The 18,748-nt window shown below is 43.5% G+C and overlaps 1 protein-coding gene across 2 annotated transcripts in view; it reads right to left on the reverse strand.

Moving 5' to 3' along the window:
- TPP2 (tripeptidyl peptidase 2) overlaps window positions 1-271 on the reverse strand; it is a 56,484-nt gene extending 56,213 nt beyond the window's left edge. For both annotated transcript variants that reach the window (XM_076361429.1, XM_076361424.1), the window contains exon 1: window positions 84-271. In XM_076361429.1, the coding sequence (XP_076217544.1) occupies window positions 84-245 (162 nt within the window). In that variant the 5' untranslated portion in view covers window positions 246-271. The remainder of the gene's footprint in view (window positions 1-83) is intronic.
- Window positions 272-18,748: the final 18,477 nt, after the last annotated feature.

Raw genomic sequence — 18,748 nt, forward strand, 5'->3', positions numbered from 1 at the left:
CCCCGAGGGCCCGCCCGCCGCCGCTCCCCGCGGCCGTGACTCAGGGCCGCCGCCGGGGACGGCTCCTCCCCACCGCCCGTTACCTGCATGCCCGGCGCCCCCGGGTCCACGCCGGTGTCCAGCACAGCCAACAGCACCCCCCGCCCGTCGAAGTCGGGGAAGCGGGCGAGGAAGGCGGCGGCGCCGGTCTCCTTCTTGGGCAGGAGGCCGTGGAAGGGGAACGGCTCCTCCGCGGCGGCCGCCATGGCGGGAGGGGGGGGGACGGGGCCGCGCGAGACCAGAGCGCGGCCGCCGCCGGCGGCTGCGGGGGGAGGATGGGCGAGGCCAAGAGGAGGCGCATGCGCCGTGCCGACCCACCAATCCGCGGGAAGGCGCACCCTCTCGCGGCCCGCGGCGCGAGAGCGCCGGGGCTAAACCGACCAATAGGGCCGCGCGGTGGGCTGGCGCTCGCGCCGGAGCTGGCGGGGCCTACGGTGGAGGCAGCCAATCAGAGAAGGGACGTGCTCCACGCGCCGGAACCCGGGGCGAGCTGCCGGGCCAGAGGGGCGGCCGCGGAAGCGGGGCGTGACGCGCGCGGCGGGGCGGGGCGGGGCGCCCGAGGCCGGAGGCGGCCACGTACCGCGGCGGCGGGGGAGCCGCCTCCCGGAGTCGCCGTCCCAGGGCACCTTCGGGCCCCGCTTCCCCGCGGGCGGGGTGGCTGCGGCCTCCTCGGGGGGTCGGCCCCGCCTCAGGGCCGCTGCCCGCCTGCGGCGGTGGCGGGTGGCCTCCCTCCCTCCCTCCCTCAGGCACCGCTGAGGGGACGCGCCAGTGCTGCAGCGCGGGGGAGCGCGAAATCCCCCGAATCGGAAACAGAACCGATGTGCGAACATTTACTTCTAACTTTTTTTTTTTTTTTTTTTTTTGTGATTCATTGTCCGGGATAAAAACACGTTCCGTGGTCGCAGTGCCTGCAGGAGCGCTGCGTCTCCGTTACTGTGGGTTGGCACAGGTGCTGCAATGTGTTGCGCGGCAGTTTGATGCCTGTGCAACTGTTTAGCAAAGAGAAGAACAAAAAAGGCTACCTAAAGGCTGTGGTGAGCTCCAAATGAAATTTTTGTTGAAGTAGTTAAGGGAAACTCTCAACTTTGAAGAGGGGTTTTAAAGTTAGTTTCTAGCCTTCATGGTCACATACAAACTTGCAAAGAAAGCTGAACTGTCGAGTATCTGAAACCAAATATACAGAGAACTGTTTTTAAAAAGATGTCTTACTTGTAGTGTCTGACACGTGGCTTTTTAGCCATTTTAACCGGCAATAAGGGTACAAAGTGGTTGGTTACTTGGGTATCACTTTGCTTTCTTCAGGCAAGTTTCTGTTCAGAGAGTTACGTTGGGGGGAAAAAGGTAAAATTTGTCTGGATACATTAATATGTTCATCGTAAAGCAAAGGGGATTTTGACTTTTGAGAATTTTTCATTTTGTGTAATTTTTTTGTTTCATGGGTCTGTTGAGATTATTACTGAATGTTTGTCACACATTAATTTTCATTGAGCTAAATTTGGCATTTGTTCTTTTTTAGCAGAAATGGGGGGGGGGGGGTGCTAGCAAATAGTAGTACATTATGCATTTTCCCCATTTTGTGGGCTACCATCTGCAATGTCTTCCAGCTCATCAATGGCTTTAGAGATTTACAGAATTTTTTGCAAGTAAAGTACTAAAATAAACCTGAAGAGCACTGCCTTAAAAATACATATGATAAAAAAAAAAAAATCAAAGCTGTACCGTATGTACTCACTGTGTAACTCAATCTGCTTCCCTCTTTGGCTTTCAATCATAAGTCAAAATTTTACATTTTGACGTCTAGATACCATGTGCTTGACTTTCTTAGAATACTGCTGGTGTCTGACAGCCATATTCAGATTTTTTTAGAATTACATAAAACCTTGACTGATCTTACTTCAGGGGAGAGAATTATTCTGACAGAGTGGTTATTCACTTGTTTAATACCTAATTCACTGCCCATTTGAGTTTAGTTTTCCTTCTGTGTGTCATTGCTAATGCATCTCAATGGGAGATGCTTGTCTTTCTGGCAGCACGTTCAGATCAACAGAAGTCTAATATATCCTATTCCTAGTATATTCTGAGACATTAAACTACACCGAATTCTCAAAATGTTTCATATTCCATTCAATAAACAAGCTGTATGTTACAATTTGGAAACATTTATTACTAACCCTGAAAATTTCTGCTCTGTTCTGTTGCCTTGGTCTTAGAATTATACCACAAACAACTCATCTAATTAGCAGGTACATTAATTGTACAGATATGTACAACTCAGTGATGTGCACTGCCAAGTAGCAGGGCAGGTTCTGCAGGAAAAAATCAGGATTTGAGGAAGGTGTGCCAGACACCTTTTAACAGACTTAATACCATGAGAGAAGAAAGAAAACCTAATTTTGGTTACAGTCTTTAAAACATAACTGTATTGTATTAATTGTATGAGTACAATTGCTGTGTTAGAACACAGGGTTAGGGTTGTGCATCTTACTGAGCCTTTGCGGATCTGAACATATTGAGATTTTTTGAATTTTACATTTAATTCTGAGCTTCTCAGGTTTCTGATGTTTAGTTTGCTTATAGAGCTTGTTACAATAATTCTGCAATATATTTATTTTATAATGATAATACGCACAGTCAACATTGATTCCCCTTACTGTATCTAAGTTTCTGAATTGTAGAAAATAGAGCTTTATTTTGCTCTGAGTAATACTGTTGCTGCTCCACAAAAGTAAAGGCAAAAGTAAAGTTGCCATGTTGAAAACTTAGAAGAAGAGTTTGTCCCAAAACTTCTTGAGACAGTATGGTTTGGTCATTACAGTAATGATTTAGCTTCTCTTGGGATCTAAGTTTGTACAGCAGTTCATCTGGGTTTGCTGTGTTAAATAGATTCACATCTCCGTATTAGGAACCTTTTCAGCTGTTTGGCTCCGAATCTGGGGCCTGAGCCAAAGTGAAAGAGTAAGCAACTGCTGCCGCATCCCAGGACTCTGATTTTCAAAGGTGCACATGATTTGCAGATCCCTTTGAAAGCGTTGAAAACCAGGGCTGTCCATTTTCCCTAAGGATCATTCCTCTGCTGTGAAATAAGGTTTTAGGCCTGGCAACATCTACGTGTCTACAGGTGGCTAGATTTCCATGGGAAATGTCCATATAATTTTCCGTCATTTCCATATGATGCTCCATCCAGATTCAGCTCTGAATATTCCCGATGCGGATGTGCTTCTAGGTCTGCTTCTGAGAACCATCAAAGCTGCTTCAGTCTTGACAGCACTGCGCAATTCCCCACCTTGCTCATGTGTTAGGCCTGTCAGGATCCAGAGCCGAGCCAACGATCCCCTTTGATGTCACACGCAGCCCTAACGCACTTCAGAGAAGAAGGTTGAGGATACTTGCTGCGTCTTCTGCCCGATGTTACACCCAGAAGTCGGATGCTGGGATTCAAATCTCTTCTCTGTCTAAGCTTGCATCTTTCTGCAAACTAAATGCTCTAGCTGCTGCAGGGTTCTCTCTGAGTCAGGTGTTTCTGTTTTGCATGGAAGCATCCCAAAGTGAACAGGAGACAACATGACCTAATATCTTACTAGTGCAGGCATTGACATGGGTGGAGAAGTACTGGCGTTTTCATTCTTTCTCTAATTAACACCAAATTATTATATGCAAAGTATCAATTGGAGTTGAGCACAAGAACTCTTTAAATTTCAGTTGCAAGCAATTACCTTAGTCACCATGTTACAGATCTCACCCACTCATGTCTTCTTTCAACCCTGCCTCAGTTACAACACGTTGGGAGGAGGAATGAGCCTACCAGTTAGACCGGGAGAGGAGGTGTTTGATCAAATCACATTAGGCAAGGGAGGCACTTCAGTATTTTGAGTGAGTTCATTAATTACCGCGGTGTTCGGTAGAGACTCCTCCTCATTCCCACTTGATGAGAGAGGGTTAGCTTCGGTATTTAACTTTTAGGTTATAATGGGGATAGATGGTCCTTGAATGAGGTGGACATCAAGATGTACTTAATTCCTGCCATTGACTTTTGTCTCCCTTCCCTTCACACTGGCTCTCGTTACTCCCGTTAAGTGTAAATCAACACAAGTCCTCCAGAAGGAACAGTTTCCCACTCCCTCCCAGCCTGATCCTTGGCCATTCACTCTTGTTGTTCTGCTTCCCCAGTGTCGTGGTTTAATTTCAGTCGGCAACTAAGTACCACGCAGCCGCTCGCTCACTCCCCCACACCTGGTGGGATGGGGGAGAGAATTGGAAGAGCACAAGTTAGAAAAACTCGTGGGTTGAGATAAAAACAGTTTAATAATTGAAATAAAATGATAATAATATGATGATAATAATAATAATACACAAAACAAGTGATGCACAGTACAATTGCTCACCACCCGCCAACCGATGCCCAGCCAGTCCCCGAGCAGCGGCCCCCCTGGCCAGCTTTCCCAGTTTATGTACTGAGCATGATGTCACATGGTATGGAATGTCCCTTTGGCCAGTTTGGGTCAGCTGTCCTGGCTGTGCCCCCTCCCAGCTTCTTGTGCCCCTCCAGCCTTCTCAGTCAGTAGAGCATGGGAAGCTGAAAAGTCCTTGGCTAGTGTAAGCATTACCTAGCAACAACTAAAACATCGGTGCGTTATCAACTTTGTTCTCATCCTAAATCCAAAACACTGTACCAGCTACTAGAAAGGAAATTAACTCTATCCCTGCCGAAACCAGGACACCCAGTCACTTGTGCTGGTGTGGCTTCATGGTGGAGCAGCTCAAGGAATAAATGTGGCTGAAAACTGTCCCACGAAAGCAGTTGGGAGCATTTACCTGAGACGGGCTCCTGTGCCACCTCTGTCATGCTTGAGCTGGTGCAGAGCGGAGATGGTCCCTCACAGCACGGCACACCCCGGTTAAACAGGCCATGGGACTACGGCGCTGCATGGGGAGCCCTGGCCGCTGCACATGGTCCGCAGCACACGCTGGCAGGGAAGCTGGGTTTACAGGATTTAGATTTTGTTTACCAGGCCCTATACTGAGACTTCCACAAAGTGCTTGGGTAGCTACAAGCCTGTGTAAGTATTTTGGTGGGTCTATTTCATAAAGATTTTCAGAGAAGGTTAAATCCTAGTACTTTTTTCTTTGATTAGTACAGAACAGTTCAGCGTGGACAAAGGTATCAGATCTGTGCAGTGAGCACTTTGACACTCTTTCCTCATAGAGAGAAAAACATGCCTATCTTTTAGTTTTGATAACAAATCTTCCTTCCTGGACAATGTATCATCAGCTTTGTCTTCATGAAGTTACTTACCTGGTTGGGTCAGTTTGCCATGCTCGTCCCTTGATAAATATAAAACAAGAAGATCATTGTACACACATAAAATTATGAGATCATTAGTCAACAACAGCTGGCTGTTACTCTCCAACATAATCGTGTTTCAGATATGCCTGTAAGAGTTAGCAGAAGCTAAAATTAATGAATTCTTACTGTTCTCTGTCACAGACTCTTGAGGCCCATCTAATGGTTTTAGGCTGTATTGTCATTTACAAAATTGTTAAAAATTGTCTGAAATTATATCTGTATGTTCATATACTGCTTTAAACACTTTCTCAATAATGCTGCTCAAAGAACTGATTAGTCCTGTAAATTTAAGAAGGTAGGGTTCATTTAGCAAGACACTGGCCTCAGGAAAAAGCTGCAGCTGAAGTTCAGTACCAGTTGAACCTCAAACATCTAGTGGTCTTCTGTGGCAAAATTATTAGTAGGGTTGCTTTTTAAAAACATGTCCTTGAGAATAGAGGCACAAAACCAAATGCCATACTCACTTTTTATCTTCAGTGTAACTAACGAATGTTTTTCAAGTTTGTTTTTCTTGGTATAAAAAGAAAGAAGGAAGAGAATCGCACCCTGTGACAACACCTACAACAAAAGAAGGCTCAGAGAAGATGGGCAAGAATGATGAGCTCAGGGAAGAGTATAAGGAATGGCCACCAATCATTGTAAGGAAAGCTGAACTTAGCACAAAGGGTGTTGAGGGTGACCTTTGTTTTAGATATCCAGCTGTACCAGTGGGGTTTTGAGTTGTGTAAACAGCCTTGCCTGAGATAATTAGGGGAGAGAAACAGCATGGGTGGAGAAGCGTGTGGGCGACTCAGCCAAACCTAAAAGTATAAAAGCTGAACAACCAAGAAAATGAACTTTGAAGAGAGCAACTGACTTGAGCTGGTTTCAACTCACGTATTCCTCCCCGGAGACTGGGATGCCCAGTGTTGTAACGGTGAGCATACAGGGACTGGTAATGGCAATCGGCTTTGTGTTGTGACCCAACTGTGTATTGCAATTGCTATATTGCACTTGGGATTTTAGTACATTGCTGTATCACTCTGCTAAGTCAAAATCCTGTGTAACATCAAATATCTACAAATAAGGAAATTTGGTATTAAAGATGAGGCCCTCCTCCTGTGGAACACCTCAAAGAACCTGCTCAGAGAGTATTGGGCTCTGACACATCCCCAGTCGTAAGAGCTTTGAGGGCCACCACAGGCCCTCAACACAGCTGGCAGTTGACCCTATAGGAAGCATTCCTTCTCTGAATTCCTAATTCAGAATCACCTGAATCATTGGAGGTTGTGTTCCAATTGCAGAGTGACTTTCTAGAAACTTGCCTTCCCTAAGAAAATTAGACATATATTTTTTGCCCCACATGGGGGAGATGAGACAGACATTTAAAGGAATGAGAGAATGTAATTCCCTCATTAACCTACAGCTGAGTTTTGCAATGGTGTAACACAGAATGATGAGCAAATGTGACCTCCACGATCCTTTTTTAGCTGGAGAGCATTCAAAGCCAAGGTAATACGTTCTGTTTAAGAACATGAATGAACTGAGACAGCCATGCCTTCGTCAGTGGAGGACAGATGCAAGAAGGCCTGTGGGGTCTTATTTATGCTGCAGAAATGAGCAAAGAAATTGCTGGATATATACTTGCTATTTCTAGAGCTGAACATGTGGATTAATTTTTCAGGTTTCTCTGAAGCTCAAAATAGAGTTGAGCCTTTTTCCCAGACTTGGCCTTGCATAACATGCAGAGGTTTGTAATATAAACACAAAGATAAGTAGAATGAATTACAGAGGAAATGTATGTATGTAAAAGCACCAGAAGAAACAATACCAAGCAAAGGTTGAAGAACATCATATGCTGATAACCAAGGACATGGTTAACATCAGTCAAAGGGCTGGACACCAAGGAGTGTGCTGTTTACAGCAAGACCAGAAGGCCTGAGCTCTGATAGGGCCACAGCATGATGGTGCTTAAGCAGAAGACTTGAACTGTGATACAGGCGGATGGCAGCAAGGTTGTAGCCACAAAGATGCCCAAATGAGAGGATACACAGACCATGGGTAGCAGCCTTCCCAAAAGTTTATGGAGGAGGAACCTTTAAGCAAGATTCTGACGCAAAAGTTCATGCCATAATAACTAACTCGCAAAGTGAATAAAACCTATGTCTAAAACCCATTGTCAGCAAGAGGAATCCAAGAGGTTTAGTTAGGAGTTGATAGCTGATGTCCCTTGTCCCCTGTGTCATGTATAAGTGAAATTAGCCAGGCCGCTGGGACACAGACATCTTGCTGCAGGTGAACGTACAAGGGCAGGAGAACAATCTGTGAGGTAATGAATGTAAATGACCAAAACTGGTTTTGTTTAACATAGGTGTCACCTTCTTCCTCCATGTGGTTTCACACTATTTTTGTTGTATTAAATTTCTGCAATCACAGGAATACTGTATAATAGGGTGATTGCCAAAGCAGTCAGCATTGCAACAGTGTTTGTTCTGTTACATCAAAGTCAATTTGGGGTTTTTAAGCTTTTAATTAGTCAAATTTTGTAAGACACCACAGCTTTGTTTCTTTTTAAATTTATGAATGCAAATACTCTTGTGCAAGTTACACTATGTTGTGGTTTAACCCCAGCCGGCAACTAAGCACCACACAGTCGCTTGCTCATTTCCCTCTGCTGGGATGGGGGAGAGAATCAGAAGGGTAAAAGTGAGAAAACTCGTAGGTTGAGATAAAGACAGTTTAGGTAAAGCAAAAGCCGTGCACACAAGCAAAGCAAAACAAGGTATTCATTCACAACTTCCCATGGGCAGGCAGGTGTTCAGCCATCTCCGGGAAAGCAGGGCTCCATCACGCCTAATGGACGTCCCCCCCTTCCTTCTTCTTCCCCCAGCTTTACATGCTGAGCATGACGTCATATGGTGTGGAATATCCCTTTGGTCAGTTGGGGTCAGCTGTCCCAGCTGTGTTCCCTCCCAATTTCTCATGCACCCCCAGCCTACTCGCTGGTGGGGTGGGGTGAGAAGCAGAAAAGGCCTTGACTCTGTGTCAGCACTGCTCAGCAACAACTAAAACATCCCTGTGTTATCAACACTGTTTTCATCACAAATCCAAAACACAGCCCCATACTAGCTACTGTGAAGAAAATTAACTCTATCCCAGCCAATTCATGCTTATTTATCATAGAATCATTGAATGGTTTGGGTTGGAAGGGACCTTAAAGATCATCTAGTTCCAACCCCTCTGCCACGGGCAGGGACATATTCAACTAGACCAGGTTGCTCAAAGCTCCATCCAACCTGGCTTTGAACACTTCTGGGGATGGGGCATCCACAACTTCTCTGGGCAACCTGTTCCAGTGTCTCCCCACCCTCACAGTGAAGAATGTCTTCCTTATATCTAATCTAAATCTACCCTCTTTCAGTTTAAAACCATTACCCCTTGTCCTATCTCTACATGCCCTTGTAAAAAGTCCCTCTCCAGCTTTCTTGTAGGCCCCCTTCAGGTACTGGAAGGCTGCTGTAAGGTCTCCCTGGAGCCTTCTCTTCTCCAGGCTGAACAACCCCAACTCTCTCAGCCTGTCTTCGTAGGAGAGGTGCTCCAGCCCTCTGATCATCTTCGTGTCCCTCCTCTGGACTCGCTCCAACAGATCCATGTCCTTCTTGTGCTGAGGGCTCCAGAGTTGGACACAGTACTCCGGGTGGGGTCTCACAGGAGTGGAGTAGAGGGGGAGAATTGCCTCCCTCGACCTGCTGGCCACGCTTCTTTTGATGCAGCCCAGGATATGGTTGGCCTTCTGGGCTGCGAGCGCACATTGCCAGGTCATGTTGAGCTTCTTGTCAGCCAACACCCCCAAGTCCTTCTCCTCAGGGCTGCTCTCAACCCATTCTCTGCCCAGCCTGTATTTGTGCTTGGGATTGCCCTGATCCATGTATGATGGAATGTAAATCATTCATCCTTACAAGCTGGTTCTGAAGATTTCCTATATCTGCTTAAACTCTAAAGCTCCACCTTAGAAAGGCTGAAAAATGTATCATGTATCTGCATACATATATGAAACATACACATATTCCCTATAATGGAACTCAGGAGCTTCTGTCTGAGAAATGCTTTGTTCATTTAGAAGTAAATATACAAGGCGTTTGAAACTATATTTTCTTAGTCAGAAACTACACAATAAGCCAACTAGGACTATTTCCAGATTTTCCTGTAACCACTTTTACAAGATCATTTGGCAATGCTTTTTATTATTGATAAGCCTGAACTAAAATGGAGACATGATCTGAGCTCTAAAGTTCTAGTTCTTGTCTCTAAGGGACAAAGCTGAGCACCAGGTATCTTTCTTTGGCTTACACGAATAGGAAATGGGCAGCAGCTATTGGATTCCAGTCATCAGGATAGAGGAATGTGCTTTAAGTACCAGCTTGTCCTGAAAGAAAAGAAGAAGAAATCTGCATCAAGGTAAGAGAAGTTACTGTGAATTTCCTTTAATGTAAGGGGTGTCTTTTGTGAGAAATCTCTCCAAACAGGAGCAGCTCTTTCCTTGAAAATAGTGACGTCCATATCCCCCACTTAAATCTTTCTTTGTTGTTGTGCACCATGCAGTGGCACAAATACTGTGAAAGTTTACCTCCATTTTAAAACAGAGGCAGCTACAACACTCATACAAACTAGTTACAACATGTAGCAACTTTTTACATCTTGTAAGTAATTCTCTTTTTTTTTTTAATGACTACTTGAACACATTAGTAGCCCTCAGCAGGGATATTGCTGTCTCTCTTCAGGGTCATAGAGGCAGTTACGTGACAACCTGGACTGACAAGAGAAAAGGAAGCACAGGAGAAAATTACAAGGTCCTGTACAAGGTAACGGCCTTTTGTTTTCTGTTTTCCAGCGGGTGACAAAGAACAGCATAACCTATGCTGTTCTTGACTTATGGTACTGTTGTCTCAACCTCCAGTGTTCTATATGCAGGTGCAGACATCTGGGACAACATTTTCTGTTGAGATCCCCATCAGCTAAACAGTATCACAGGCACACTCTCTGTGCTAACTGTATATGGCATATAAGCCTTTAACATAATTTCTTGAGCAGCACAAGGCTAAAAGAACATCTAGCAATTAAGGAAAGTATTTCATAAAAGAAGGCTTGAACGATACCTGAAACTATTTAGATTGCTTTTGAGCTTAAATACTCAAACTATTTCTTTTTTTTGTGGTTTTTTTTTTTCTTAAGTTGCTCTCTAATTCCGTTTTTTTTTGTTACTCTTCAATTTTCCCAGAAAGGCAAAGATGTGACTAAACAGGAATTTCAAAGAAATTTGTAAATCCAGTTTTGCTAAAAGAACAAACTACCAAGAATCTCCTGGACAGTTTTTGACTGCTTCCAGGAAATACCTTTTCTGAAGAGCTGCACAGCTCCTTTCAGGAGATAATGAGGACACTGGGCTCCTCAGAGGCATCTCCTGGATTACTTAACCAATACCTGAAGACTATATTTCAGAACTTAAGAGTGGCTGATGGGTCTATCTGATCCAGTATCCTGTCTCCCAGTGAAGCACAGTAGCAGACACCAAGGGAGGAGTAAGATCTGGGCAAACATAAATTATATTTGTGAGTAATCTAAACTTCTACTATTTTCAGCTCAGGGGACTTCCTGAACCTGATGAGGCTTGTCTATTTAGTAACCTTACATGGATCTGTCTTCCAAATACATATTTAATCTCCATTTGAAACTATATGTTGTCAGTGGAGGGGTTACAGCTATCTAGTATATGTTTTTTCTTTTTATCTGATTTAAAAATATGAATAACTCTAAGTGTTTCAGATTGTGCAAACTCTTGAAAGACATAGTCGGCTGGAGATGTAATGACTGGGATGTGTTTTTGTTTTGCGAAACATAAAAACAACACCCCTCAGTCATTGCTTTTAATAGAGTAATGTCATGGATTAGATATTTGTTAAAAGTTCTCCTCTTGAGGGCAGCAAACATTCAGAACTAAAAGTTGTTCATGTTTCTTAATGGTGTGATAAAGAATATCCTGAATTTGAGATAGGCCAGGCTTAGCTTGCCTGGTGGCCCCCATGGTTCAGAGTACAGCTCTACTTACAGCTCTACAGCTCTTATACTAAAGGACAAAGCCTGAAAGCTTAAGTGAAAAATACAGCGTATGAAACCAAGGCTTCACCTTATGAACCAACTGAGAACAGAGTAACTGAGAAGTAGAAACATATCCTACACTTCAGAATCTCTCCACTGTTTGTTTGTAAGGTCAGGTGAAAAAATGTGGACATCCACTAAAAATTAAGCAGTTTTCTTTTTCTGTGCATTGTTGCAACTAATGCCAATCATGTGTGATAAAGTTCAAAATGAGCTTTTAAAATATGGCTTCATAATAATGGAGCTCAACCAAAGGCTGTGTGAGAAGCTCGGGTGCCTTGGACAGCTCTGCTGATTCATGAGCATATTCACACGTGCCCAGCCAAGACGAATGACAACTCTGGCTATGTTCTGTCTACTGTGTCTTTATCATGGATGTAGTGCTATGCCTTCAAACAGAGAAAAGGAAACAACTACAAACAAGATAGCAAAAACTACTAGCATATGTGCTGGGTCTGCCTATATATTGTTTATGTGCGTCGCATGCGGCTTCATTCTTCAGTGCAGTCTCACTCTGCAGAACAAGTAAATGCAAATGATTGCAGCGGTCAGTAGGTCTGCCACAGGTTTCAGGAAGTATTTCTGCACCTCAACACAACACCTGCTGTTGCTACTTCTTGTATCGGTGCAACGTGCTGCACCAACGGTGGGCAAACTCTCTTAACTGTCGTTATCAAATTCAGTGCAAGCCTAAAAGGAACAATCTTTCTTTCCTCATTCATTAATTAAGAAAAGAGCTATCAAGAACAGTTTGAACTAGCGCTCTATTTACTACTGAAGATAACTGTGACTTCTGCGTAATCTTTGAATGCAGCTAGGTAAAAGAGTAAATTAGACAAGTTTAAGTGTAACCTTTCATGCTGGCAGCGCTGCACATTGGCATGTCTCATTTTACTGTTACATTGATCTTATTAGTAGAAACTCTGTGATTCGGAACTTTTCTCTTTGCTTTTGACTCAGTAAGTATGCCTGACCCAGGAATGACCTGCTTCCCTTGAATTTACTTCATGTACTGGAAAACATAATGCCCTCAAACTTGGAGAGTGATGCAGAGCTCCCGGGAACAATGGAAGGAGTTTGATTGTCCTCTGCTTGTTCTGTGGCTTATTTCCAGCTCCCAGGAAAGTTGGATATCATTCTCAGTGGGGTGTAGCTGGTTTGTACCAAACTGCACTCCGCAGGACTACTTGCAGTCTTGTAGCAAGAAGATATACTCTGGATGTGTTATCCAAATCCCATACCTCAAATCCCCAAGTAGTTTACATATACTTAGATTCTTCACTCGCAGTGATATTGATCAGTTCATCATAAGGCAGAGGAAATCTGGGGAAGGGATCTTCAAGGAATATCATGTAGACCAAAAGAATGAAACTTATAATGATGTGAAAGGCAGTGGGTGTTGCATGCCCATGCAGGCTTACGAAGGAGACCTGACCGTGCAGGGTTGCTCTGTACAGTGTGCAGGGTGAACTGCCTCTAGGTTGGTGAGAGAGCATATGATTAATGCTCCATCTATCTGTATGGCTGGACTTACTCCCATCACTTTCTGGGATGGTTGACTTGTTAGCAGCTGTGTCAGCTTGTTTCTTGCCCATCTGTAAGACTCTGTGGTTGGATCATGTGGAGCCCCCTCCTGCCTGTGTCATCCTTGAAGAGAGGCCAGAGGACAAGATCAGCATCAGATGAAGCACCAGTTCATCCTGCATAGGGCTGGGCTGGGGAGAAGAGCTATCCCTTGTCCATACGTAGTGCCATATCCCCTCTTTTAGTTGGGGAACTCAAGGACTGGATGTTGCTGATCAGTCCTCATTGGCAATTAAGGCACCGGTGGCCCTGCATGGAGCAGTCAGGAAGGCCAGGTGCTGTGGTAAGTGGCTGCGCTGGGGGAGCCGGGGAAATCAGTGTAGCTTCCCTGAAGTCCTTCAGAGTGGTGGCGATGGAGGCCCCGTCTGATCTCTGGGAAGGTTTCCTTTTCTTTTCCCAGGCAGATCTCTCTTCTGCCAGAAGAGCAACTTATCTGGGCTAGCCAAGAGAGGAAAGGTTTTTGTCTGTGTGCTCTAGCGTGCCCTGAAAGATTAGTTTAATAAAACGTTGTAAATGTCTGCTTGCTGTCATATATGGCAAGCCTCAGGATGGTCCTTCTGCTTTCAAGGGAATAAAAACCTCAAATCCTTGATAATTCTGGCTATATTACCATTTTACATATTACATTTGACTGGATTCATAAATGGCATCATCCCATGCCAAAATCAAAACGGTTTCTTTACCCATATGAGTACCTTTAAATGCCTTCTGAATTTCTTCTTCTTCTCTCTGTTAGTGTTGTAGCATTTTTTGCTCTAACATAATTCAGAATTATAAAGTATATATTTGTACACAGATATATGTGTGTCTTCCTTATATGGGTATTCAAATTTTATTAAGAGGCATACAATGTAAATAGAAAATAATAGCTTCTGATATTCAATATAAAAAATGTCTTTCAGATTAGCCATGCAAAGTGTATAGAAATAATTAACTTTGTGACCACTAGATGTGACTGTTGCTCTATGTAAACCTAGTTGAAGCATCATTCATTGCTCTAAGTTGTAGTCACTTAGAAAAAAATTGTAGGATAACTCTATAGCTTTCTAGTGCTCTGTCCTTAATTCTATACATTGAATATTCAGCATTTCTGTTAAAAATTACACTTTAGAAGTTGTAGAGCAATGCAAATACATTATTTCATTATTCTGAAGTCTTAACAATTAGATCTTTCTATTAGAAGAAAAACATTCTTTCTAGAAAAATAAATTGGTAGTAGAAAAATAAATTAGTAAATCTTCACATGGAAGATCTGTTAGATGCTCTTTGATTCTTTGATTTGATTAGATGCTCAAAATATTTTACGGTTCAGATAGAACTGGAAAATTGGAAAACATGCCTTTTCAATTGCTAATTTATTTCCTCCAACTCCAAAATAACCCTTAGGCCTAATTAATAATAAATTCAACAAATCTATAAATTTTTTTCCATATCACACCAATGGGATGCCTAACACCTGTTTGTCCTGTCCGGATAACTAGCCCCAAATGTCTCCTGGAGTCTGTCTTCTACTTATCCTTGCCCATTAATTTGTGAGGAATACAAATATGATCAGGAAAGTGGAATCACAAAGGGGAATTGCAAGTCACTGTGAGGTGAAAAACAGTTCAGAATGGGACTCCAAGACTTTTGAATCCTCAAACATAAAGGAGTTATTTTCTGTGAGCCTTAAAAGACCGTGAGGCATGGGCATAACACACTGGTTTTTAAGTCAGTGCAGACAGTCTACCGGTTTTAAAATGTTTTTGGTTGACAGGAAAGGTGAAACTTCAGAGAAGATTAAATTTATGCCAATTGTCTCTTATCCTCCCACCGCACACCACATTGGAGAGTCTGACTCCCATCTCCTTGACGACCTCCCTGTAGGCACTGGGGTAGCTGTGAGGTGTCCCCAGAGCCAGCTCTGCCCCAGGCTGGACAAGGCCCCTGCCCCAGGCTCTCCTCAAGGGCACTGCTCCAGCCCTGACCATCACTGAACTCGCTGCAGTTTAGCAATGTCTTTCCTGTGTTGGGGGGGACCCAAACTGGCCACAGTGTCTAGACGTGGTCTGGTGACTGCTGAGCAGGAGGGGGTAACCAGTGCTTCCTGATCTCCTGGCTGTGCTCCTGCTGATGCAGCCCCGGATGCTGTTGGCTGTCTCTGCTGCCAGGGGATGCTGGTGGCTCATGTTCAAGTAATTGGTTGGAATAGGAAACGCAGCACAGAAGTAAGTTTTCAGCTCTTTAAATGGGAAGAAGTCATAAGTGAGTTCTGCATGGATCTATGCTGGCACATGTGCATGCGCCTGGAGAAGGGGATGTGGCAAGGTAAGACGTTTCAGATAACGCTAAATCATTCAGGAAAATGAGGGCAGAGGAAGATTGTAGCTTATATATGATACATCATTATACATATATATGTATTTATACATGTACTCAGAAATGCCATTTTGGCTTATTGTGGATGTTTTGATGAAAACATCGAATTAGCGCCTGAGAGGTCAAAAACCCAAATGAAATACTAAGAGTTATTAGCAGAAGGTACAGAGAATAAGACAGAACGTCATTATGCCACAGCTCCATGGTTCATTACATGCAGTTCTGCTTGTTCCTCTCAAAAAGGGAAGAACACAAAAAGTCTCCAGACAGGAGAAATAAGAAAACAGAACTGGAAGAACTTCAGAGAAGAGCTACAAGGATGAGCAAGTTCATAGATTTCACAGTAAACTGGGACTAAACGTAGATCCACTGGCTGCCTTATAATTAACATTTGCGTAGCCATGAGTACTGGAAGATTGCAATGGAGAGTGGGAGACATCAGAGACTACGTACTAGAATGTGGCTTCCAAGATGATTTGCAGGATGCCTTATAGGAAAATATGTAATTCTACTGGTTCTCCACCAAACAAAGAGTTTTTTGGTCTATGAGTTGGAAACGACTGCTTGATCCAATTCTCCTTCCTCTCCCTTCCTCTCCCTTTTAGTGTTTTGACTGCAGTCAAAGTTTTTATATATTTTTCTTAGAATGTTTAATTTGTCCTTTAAAAAAGAAATATTCCACATGTTCACATCAATGTTTGTTTCTTTGTTTGCAGTTTTTTACAGTATTTACTAATCTTTACCACTGCATGCCCTCGCATATCAGAACTTGCATCGTCTACTGTCCTAAGGGAGTCACTCCCTTTCAGACTTCTGTCAGATGTTATAGTTATTAGATTTCTTTGTCTCATAATCTTCTTGTATTTCAGTTTATCCGGCTAGAACATGAACCAAATACCAAAACCTATGTTATTTTACCAACAAAGTATCGTCCACCTCAGAACCGATTTTTTCTCATGAGAAATAATTGTTTGCCCCAGCTTTTGCTTTAAGCTCTATGTTTGTTATTTGTGCCTGTTATAAAATTACACTAATATGTTATTTGATATGAAATGGAGTTCAATCAAATGGCAAAACCATTACTAGCATGCTGAAAATATTTGAGTCGTTATGGTAGTTTTGTCATAAAATAAAAAAAAAAAAATACATGGCTCAATGTGTTAATAGTACTTCAAGTAAAGATTGCTGGAACAGGTTGTGACAGGTTAGTGTATTGATGAAAACAGAGAGAGAAACATAAAAAAAAAGTAGATCTCGCTTCTTCTCACTGCTCTGGGAGATCAGTATTCTCAGTGCCAATTTCATTACAGCTTTAATACAAGTTTCAAAATTTATGAGCGGACCCTAGGCTTCAAACAGCGAAATATCAGGCTCTGTTTCTGAAGCACACGTAAGCCTGTAGTCTCACACCTTGCAGAGAAGGTTACTGTTCATCTCCCTTCATGAAGAGAGGGAGGTGTCCAGCTGGTCTTGTAAAGTCCTGATGAACTGCAAGTAGGGAAGGAAGCAGGGATCAGCCTTTACTGGAGGAGTTTTATTGACTGGGTCACCTAGGACTTATTTTCCACGCAATTAAGTAATAGTTTAGGACATTTTCCTAAAATATGCCTCATATATATATCTATGCCCATATATATAGACATATATACACATACCATTTCTACATATATACACACCATTTTGTATATATACACATACACACCATATATATACTCCATTTATACACCAATTATATGTATACACCATTTATAGATACAAGTTTATATATATAAATATATGTATACATACATATAGTGACGAGTCATACATTTATGTTGTTATTTGAAAATATCTGAATGAGAGAATTACGGTAAAAATGTCTAGGGGAAGGAGCCACCAGAGTTAGCTGCTGTGGCCTTGAAAGTGAAGTGGAACAAAAATAGGCTATCAAAGGCTGTCTCCCTTTTTGTGGCAAAGGTGCAGACAGGAGCTGTACTGCAGTTATTTCTAAAATAAAATAAATCATTTTGAAAGTGATGGCATTCGTGGATGATGCCTTTGACAAAGAGGAGACTTCTGGCAATTGGAGGAGCGCAGGCAGCCAGCAGCAGCGAAGTGGTGGCGGCAGAAATAGTTGTTAATTGGGGACACGGCCACTTACTGCAGGAAGCCTCCTGGTGGGAATCCCTACCGTGCGGCAGAGCCACAACAGACACCAGAGCTACCCGGGAAGGTAAGGGGGCCCCTACACATTGTCCATTCGGCAGGAACGAGAGACAGAGCTTCTCAATATTTGGAGTCCAGGTTTCAGTGAGTATAAGCATGGAGGAAGGTGGTACCTGGCAATTCAACAGCAGTTTACAACAGAAGGACTGAAGGGGAGAGAGGGTTGCTGCCTTCTGTCCGGAGGCGATGGCAGTCCCACGGACTAGTAACCGTTTGGGTTTCCTAGGCTGGTGCTACAGTAGGTTTGCCAGCCTTGTCTTCCCCACGTACCTCCCCCAAAGAAAGTCCTGTTGATGCGAAACCCTTTGTTTAAACTCACTCAAGTTGTTGCCCAGGTGGTGCAATTTGATCTGACAGGATTCTGGCTGGCAGCTTGAGCTGCTGATACATTGGTATTCTTAGATGTCTAAAAACGAAACCCTGACGTTCATAGGGTTAAATAGTGTCCTGCAGGAGAGAGAAGTAGTTACATCGCAACAGCCGTACCCAAAAGGGGCAGGAGTCACTCCTTTCCTCATCGTATAGGCTCCAGTGTTCACTGCTGCTCAGAAGTGTGGGCAAAAAGAAATGCTGTTATTTACCTGTTGATAAAATCAATAGTTACTTTGTCCATTTTATGAGCTTGCTCAAAACTGATTTTTTTTCCAAGTGTCCCATTGAGAATCTTCCAACCTTGTGTGCTGTGAAGTCTGCTCTGTCACCGGGTTGGGATTTTTTCCTTTCCTGCCAGCAAGAGCACTAGCTATAATCCCACCGCTTCCCGTAGCATTTCTCAGTCCTGTGACTAGACCCTTTGAAGGCCTACGGGAACTGAAGTGATTCACCACCCAGGGCACCTTCCTATCTGTGAACAGTGTTAAAAGGCCCGAATGAATTATTTAAGCGCTACTGGACATTTAAAATATCCAGGGCTCATCACCTGGAGCAGTAAAATTTGGGTGGGTGGGCGGAGTGGCTCAGGAAGAAAAGCGAGGCACCGGCCGGCTGCATTGCAGAGGCTGGGGACCGCAACCTTCCCGTACAAACACGCTCAGATTTCAGCCTGCGGACTCATGGCTCGAAGCTGAAGCATGGGCATGTGGC

The sequence above is a fragment of the Aptenodytes patagonicus genome, chromosome 1 (genome assembly GCF_965638725.1).
Source record: "Aptenodytes patagonicus chromosome 1, bAptPat1.pri.cur, whole genome shotgun sequence".
Lineage (NCBI taxonomy): Eukaryota > Metazoa > Chordata > Aves > Sphenisciformes > Spheniscidae > Aptenodytes > Aptenodytes patagonicus.